At 41.6% G+C, this 8,228-nt stretch overlaps 1 protein-coding gene across 1 annotated transcript in view; it reads left to right on the top strand.

Annotated features, from left to right (window-relative positions):
* Window positions 1-8,228, top strand: part of LOC118477951 (PDF receptor-like) — a 196,863-nt gene that overhangs the window by 86,052 nt on the left and 102,583 nt on the right. Inside the window, exon 3 of the mRNA XM_035970720.1 lies at window positions 368-469. Coding sequence (XP_035826613.1) covers window positions 368-469 — 102 coding nt within the window. The remainder of the gene's footprint in view (window positions 1-367; window positions 470-8,228) is intronic.

The raw sequence follows: 8,228 nt of genomic DNA, 5'->3' as shown, positions 1-8,228 counted from the left end.
CAGACAGGTCTCAATATCAAGAGAATTTGTATTTTACGAGTAGCTAGTAAAGTCATCCACAAAAAGCAGGAAAACCCCCAGACAAATAGCCTATCTACATGACTTTAAATAATCCAATTAACTAAACATGGACCCTTTTTTAAAATAAGAGTTTTATTAATTAGAAAGTCTCTCTCTCTCTCTCTCTCTCTCTCTCTCTCTCTCTCTCTTATTCTGCGTTTACGATATCTTTCTATTCTAATAATCCTGCTGCTGCTGCTCCGTCTCCTCCAGCTTCTGCTGCTGCTGCTATTGATAATGAAGATGAAGATGGTGATTTGTTCCTCCATACCCGCAAACAATTATGTGGATTTTTATTCTATTTCAGGTGTCCACTGCCCTGCGGTCAATGATACCGTTTTGTGTTGGCCCCCTGCGGCACCCAATTCTACAGTATCTCTACCATGTCCTTTTGGCCTCATGGGATCAGGTGAGCTACATCTTATTACGTCATAAACCAAAGACGGCAGACAGTCATAATTTTTGTTGGGAAATGTATGATGCAGTCTGATGATTGCAATTATCAGAGATTGCAATAATTATTGAAGCCGTAACCCCTGCCCACCAACTCATCAAACACTTTATAATGATATGATTATGTATATTTATGTAATATTACGAAGCCAAGATGACATTGTGTCTTTAGAAGCTCTCAGGGTGAAAATGACAAGAACATTGCCTATGGTGTAATGAAAGTTGTCCGCGCCTTGTATGCAACAGACACGTGAAAAGACATATGTGCATCTCACCCAGTATTTGCAGATCTTGACTTTGATGTATTTTATGTAGTCAGGATAGACTTAACAGGCAGGGCCAAAGTCTATAGAGAAAAAAGGGGGAGGGCAATATTAGCATGTTATTATCTGGAATATTTTTACAATGTCACTTTCCCTGCTCCTTGAGTTTTGTTTTAATCCTTAATTTTTTTAAAAATCCGTAATGCAGGTGATGTATAGGCTTCCGGTCAAGTTCTGTGGACAATCGGTCAAATGAATTAAAGCTGACAAAAAAAAGAAACGTTTTATGTGTTCTTATCGCTACGCGTTTTTTTTTAACGGACGACCACACAAACTATCATGACTGTAATTTTGAAGTTGGTTTGGATTGGCCACTCTAATGCGAGGCCACTAGTATCACAGATCATGTTTTTGAAGGCGGGACTAGTGCCTCGAGGGTCTGTCTGCTCTAGGGTTGAGCCAGTTCAAGAGGGTATTGAAAACGCTGAGAACAAAACCCAATATTCAGTGGATATTGATCCTGAGACATTCCGGATCATGAGGCCAAATTCCTGAACACTACATCACACTGCCCCCAATAATGAAATCGTTAGCATTTATTTGCTGTACTTGACATATGGGGACAGCACACTCGATGAGTGAATACCAGACTTGCTTTGCTCTTCAAATGAGAACCATTGCAGAAATACGCCAGAAATGCAATTGACAGGGTAAATGGAGACCGCCTTCTTCAATCCCTTATGCACAAAGAACCTTGTGTTTGCTGCCACTTCTCTCAGCTGCAATATCCAACATTGTGAGTTCTCAAGGTTCTAACTCCCTTTCGAACACGCAACAGCGCAATGACTTTGGATTTCAGAATTTTAACTGTTGCTATGCCGGTAATTTATTTGCTTTGTTCACAATCCATTTTCGAATGAGATGTGTATAATTATAGTAGAAAATCACCAGGAATTTGAAACACTTTTTGCATTTGCTTGCTATGAACAGAACATAATACTTTATTTCCGAAATAGGATTCCAACGTAAATTTTGTGTGTGTTGTAAATAGTGACGTGCTTTTCCCTTATAATTAACAGGTTTTTTTTTACCGAGAGCGAAATCAAAACTTTCCTCCGCACCCTGAAAGAAATGCTGAAAATATTTACGTTGGAGGTCGTCTCTCGTCACCAGAACCTTATTTCAGTTTGCATTAAGCCCTCAGATACTTCCAAAACTCAGAAACTGAACAGTTGTTCGCCCCCAAAAACATGTTACGCGACCGCATTGCTTTATTTTTCTCAAACGTTGTATTTTTTAAAACGATAGATAAAAACTACAACTTTACTCCCACGTTTATTAGACGCCCACGTCGATAGAATTTAGATATTTTGTAGGGTATCAGGATGGAAAGATATTTTTTTGGTAAGTGTTTAGCGGCTCTCGAAACTGCGTAAGGTCATATGAGAGCACGGGGCACACTAAACATTTTCAATTGGTAGGACATTTTGAATTTTGCTCTTCCCGGGTGGCGGCCGAAACCTACTCTTATCGATTTTGGGCCACCGAGGGATCTTTAACGTGCGCAACTTGCACACGGGACCTCCGAGATTTTTCGCCCTTATCCGAGAAAGCTAGGCGTTCGATCTTACCTGCCATAAGGTCATTGGTGGGGCTGCAGGACAGCAGTAACATAAGTAAAAAGAGCCATGGAGAAGCAGTAGAAAGGCTGCAGAAAGAGACTGGAGCTCAGTGGAGGCGGAAAAGGAAGTGGAGAGCAGGAAATGAGGTGAAAGGAGAAAGAAGAAAATTTTCCGTCGATGTCCGGATTCGAACCCGGGACCTGTTGATTGAGAGGCGAACGCTGCAACCTCTCGACCACCAGAGCCCCCATGGAAAAAATGGAAAATAACAAGCTAACGTTTTATATACGATATACATATGGCAAAGGCCTTGACCAATGCACCACGTGACATTGGCTGATCTGTAGAGGGAAAATAAGACGAATGTATGTGAAACGAATTGAACCTGTACAATTTGATCTAGGTTGAGAATGCCTTAGGCCTGTGAACCTAATCTCTTCTTTTAGACGCCCACCCCGTCCTTGCCCGACACTCCCTTTCTACCAAAACTTCTTCTATCTATCAATCAATTTATCTATCTATCTATCTATCTATCTATCTATCTATCTATCTATCTATCTATCTATCTCCCCATTCTTGCCCTCTCTCCTTTCATACCATTCATGTTCCAGAAACAACTAGTTTCTTGAGAGAAAAATGCTTTCTGTAAGCAGCTAATATACTTTCTAGAACCAAGGATTTTCTCTTTCAAGAAACGCAAATCCGAGAGTCACAAACACGCCTTGAAGGGCTTCGACCACGTTTGGAACGCAGGACAAAATATTTAATGGCAAGCCATGCCCACGTCTGATCTTTGATTAAAGTTCTTTTTCTTTAAAGACGTTTCTTGAATTCTCATGTTCCTACCATAATACCGCGCCTTGCATTCACTAGGAAATAATCGAAGGGAAAAATGAACGAAATGGTATAGAGCGGAGAGACGAAAGCCGGGAAAGTAGAATTATTTTCAAAACCTCTTTATTCTCGGACTCCAGATTCTCCGCTCTTTCCATTTCTGTCTTCCTTTACTCATTATTTTTCGGGTTTCGTGCCTAGCACATCGGTGAACACGTTTCATTTTACTTTGCACGAACGTTAAAACACACTATCGATTGCCAAATGATGCCTCGGTAAACGGCCTATTTATTTTGGTGTATATATTCATAACTATATCTCACGCAGCTTGCCTTCCCATTTGATCCCACTCATCTCCCCCAATCGTAGCCTTATCTTCTGTCCGCCTCCGTTATTTACTCTTCTCTTTTTCTTTCTATTTACCGGCTCTCCTTTTTCTGTATCTCCAATATCCTTCCTTCCCATCCCCCTTCAAAAAACCCCGCCCACTACCAACAACAGCCCTTGCCTCTCTTTCATTTTTCTTCTTATACTCATGCCCTCACCATCCCCCCTCCTCCCCTAATTTCCGTACAAACTGAATCTCTCTCTCTCTCTCTCTCTCTCTCTCTCTCTCTCTCTCTCTCTCTCTCTCTCTCTCTCGCTCTCTCTCTCTCTCTCTCTCTCTCGCACTACTCTCTCTCTCTCTATCCCTATCTCTTTCCGTCTCTCTTCATTTTCTCCCTTTTCTCTCTCTCTCTCTCTCTCTCTCTCTCTCTCTCTCTCTCTCTCTCTCTGTCTTTCTCTCTCTCTTTTGCTCTGTGACTGAGCAAAATTCACGAAACGTCCGAAATATATAGTGGTATCGATCAGTAATTTGGTTCCACCCTCTTTAAGCTGAAGCCAAGATGAGAACACCTGTAATTTCAGTCAGCCAGCCATATTTCTTGGAAGTGTACTCTTGTTTTTAAATTACAAAAAACACACACACCAAACAAACAAACAAAATCTTACAACCAAGAAAACTTTCTCCCCCCTCTCCCCCCTCCCCTCTCTCTCTCTCTCTCTCTCTCTCTCTCTCTCTCTCTCTCTCTCTCTCTCTCTCTCTCTCTCTCTCTCTCTCTCTTTCTCCCTCTCTCTCTCTATGGGCCAAAGGCCTTTAAAAAATCAATAAATCATTTTGAATCTTTGAATCTCTGAATATCTCTCTCTCTCTCTCACTCTCTCTCCCCCCCCCCCCCTCTCTCTCTCTCTCTCTCTCTCTCTCTCTCTCTCTCTCTCTCTCTCCCTCTCTCTCTCCCTCTCTTTTTTTGACTTATCTATATTTTTCGTTTTAATCTATTTGACTACCATTTTCTTTCTTTCTTTATGTCCCCCTACCCCAACCCACCCTGTTCCCCAATCTACACCCCCACCCCCTATACAGGCCTTTTCTTTTTTGCTCCAAAATTAATTACATAGTTATGCAGTGTGCACTCATTGTGAAGCGCTAGTGCCATTTCATTCCTGCTATCTACCACCCTCCCTTTTTATCTGCCCCCATTGACAAAGCGCCTGGATACCCACGTATCTATAGTCGAAGAAACAACAACTCTAGCACTAAAACTACAATTTCCACTATCATCACCACCCACTCTATCAAAATGACAACAACAAGAGCAGCAGAAGCATCACCACAACTGCTAACAACACCATAACAGCAAGGACAGCAACAACAACAACAACAATGATAGCAACAGCAGCGGCAACAACAACAACAACAACAACAACAACAACAGTAGCAACAGCAACAAAAACAACAACCATAAAACAACAACAACAACAGCATCGGCAAACATACCGTGCCGCTTACTAAAAGTATGTCACGAGGTAGAAGATTGTTTGACGACCCTACCCGTGTGACCAGCCAGCACATCGGTCCCAAAGATATCCAATATGGGTGGGGGTTTTGGAGGCCAAGAAGAGGCTACAAGTTCACCGAGACGTCCTTCTTGTAGAACACGAGCGCGGTCAGTCTTATTGGCCTCTTGCATGTCTCCGATATCCCCGAGCTTGCGCGCGCGTCGATTCCAATCACTTAGACAGGAACGAGACACTACCAGCTCCACGAATCGACAGAGGATCCTACATCCCCATCCCGGCACCTTCATTATATTATGTTCCCCTACATCCTTATTCTCCTGTGCTACGTTATGAAAAAGAAATACTTCACACGAAAAAAAATTACTCGAACGATGGTTTGTGTGTAATATATTTTATGTAGGCTGATAAGATGGAAATACCAACTTCAGAGGAGTGCTCGCATTGCTCAATAGATGACGCACAGGGAAATATAATATTTTGACCTAATATTATGTTGAAGTTGTTTGACTCACGTCTTTAGTCGAAGTTATTTGATCACCGGGTGGTCCAACTGTATTCTTTGTGAGGTACGAAGACAAAATAATGATGGCTATAACGATAACAATAACTATTATGACGTCGACAACGACGGCAATGATGATGGTGATGATGATGATCATCATCATGATTATGATTCCTTACCCACCTCATTATGTTTGTGTTCTATTTCCACCAGAAACTGAAAAATTGAACCGGCAATCACATACGCCTACTCTAATGAACAAGGTGAAGGACGTCTAAATGATCTGGAGTATACTTTAAGTTTAAAAAAAACCCATCAGACTTGAAAAGAGCACTGAGTAGAGAAAGTCCTAAATTCTGCTCGAACTATGCCAATCTCAGGACGCATGAGCTCTGTAAGAAGTGACAACGATGCTCTTCAACCACTGATTACATACGATTTTGAACTCACAAATTCCCGACTTACACTGACGAAACGAAGCGCTGAGAGACGTTTCTGTGATCAAGATGGAAAAATCGAAATCAGAAGGACATCTATTTTTCTCGTTAAGCCGACAAATTACCCTCTTTTACAAACAATCCCAGCCAAGTATACAGCAGGAATAACCTGGCATTACCGATTGATTGTAAGACGAAAAACTAATTCGTGTCATAGTTTCCATCTTGGAAAATAGGATGATAATTTGTCACACGACAGCAGTTTTCTGTATTTTATATCTTTAAGCTTTATTGCGTAAGGTTATGTCTGTTCTATGTTGCTTCACGACGGTTACTGAGGGAGCTTGAGCTGCCATTTACGTTTTTGAGCCTACATTTTAGGGACTTTGTGACTGATAGGACGCGCATTTTGTATATTTTGTTTTAGTTTTAGCTTTATTCCCCTTTGGATTAGAGAGTGGCAATGGGAGGGAGAGTGGCTGTGAAAAAAGGGGGGTGGGTGGGGAGGGGGCTATTCCTAACTATGTAGGTCATCTCCAACTGTTGGTTTCGAAGCGTGATGATGAGGCATGGAGCACGCGGGTCTCTTCTTGGCTGTGTATTTCTGTGGGTTTTTTCTTCGTATACATAACAAGCTATTGACCGCCCATACTTATTGGAAGTTGGTAGAGTAATTCAACTATAAATTACGATTGAAGCATTGCTTGAAAAGTCAGAAACATTATGGTAGGTTTATCAATATCTTGTGTCTTCTGCATTTGCCCTAATTCTAAATTAAACAACTACACCATTTCTGCCCACAAAGCGCTCTCTTGTACACCAAGTCGTAGGCAAACATTTCCGATAGCTGAATTTCGTGCTGGACAGAAAGGCAGCACACGGTCTGCCTACAAAATCCTTAGAGCGTTCACGCCCAACACGATCAGTATACACAACTCCTACCTAGCTACAAAGCTCCCTGTTATCAAAGCGTTACTCTAGTGTTTATCGAATAAATAACGGGATACGAAGTGGTCCTTCATCAAGGCCTCATACGTTACAAAACCTAACACGCTCTGCAAACATGGGTAATAACTTGCAACAAACACCCACAGTTATACAGATCATAATTTGTGCTTTCTTAAAATCCGACACCGTGTTGTTAGATTGCTTTGTAGGCGGTTTGTCAAAGTATTGGTGGTGAGATCAAGTGACAAAGGTCAAAAAGCGTTTAAATAATCCATCAGTAAGAGTGAGTACAAATATCCATGCAATTTTACCCGTGGACGATTTCAAGTCAATGGTTAGCCGTGGGAGGAAAGAGTATCTTGAGAGAATGGTATAAGAATAAGCTCAAAAGAAAGAATCCCCATTTGTCTCTGTGAGTGCTGATTTGTCCATCTAGTTGGGTTCTGACGGTACCAGAACGAACGGACCTAAAATCGAAGTAGACAGAGGCAATTTCAAGTGATTAAGCGTGACAAGTCCTTGGGAATCTTAGAAAATTAAGAGTGTGAATGTCGTGCACATGGCGCTGTCTTCTGACCTAGCAGAGAGAAGGGTCGATACTTTTCATGTTTAATGCATGGTCCAAACGTGGTATGGAGGTAGATGTAAAGGGACACAAGGCATCAATAAGAAAGATAGCAGCTTAAGACACGTAAAAGCTTTGTAAGAATATGTTTGATAATAGCGAAAGTTATTAAACAGACTGTCCTTTCTATTTCTACCAATGGCTCTTCAAAGGGATCAAACGTGTAGTTTATGAGAAGAGAGTGCAAGTTTAGCGTAAGTATCTTTTCCAATACAGCATCGATCCTTAAATTCACGCCATTTCGTTTACACAAATTTAATGTTCACCCATTCCGATACATCTTCCTTTCATCAAGACACACCAGGGGTTGAATTTAAAGATTATTTCCTTTATTACATCTGAGAACCCATTTTCCCCTATGCACTTCTCGTCTGCTTCTCTCTGCCTCTGTCTGTGTTCTGTATCTCTGAACCTCTTTGTCTCTCTGTCTCTCTGTCTGTCTGTCTGTCTGTCTCTTTCTCTCTCTCTCTCACACACATAAACACACAAACACACACACACACACACACACACACATAAACAGGCACACAGACATACACACATGCACACACACACTGTTTCTCTGTCTCTCTGTCTCTCTGTCTGTCTGTCTGTCTGTCTCTGTCTCTCTCTCTCTCTCTCTCTCTCTCTCTCTCTCTCTCG

Source organism: Aplysia californica, unplaced genomic scaffold (assembly GCF_000002075.1).
Source record: "Aplysia californica isolate F4 #8 unplaced genomic scaffold, AplCal3.0 scaffold00013, whole genome shotgun sequence".
Lineage (NCBI taxonomy): Eukaryota > Metazoa > Mollusca > Gastropoda > Aplysiida > Aplysiidae > Aplysia > Aplysia californica.
The sequence above is the reverse complement of the archived record's forward strand: the minus strand, read 5'-3'. Positions and strand labels throughout refer to the sequence as shown.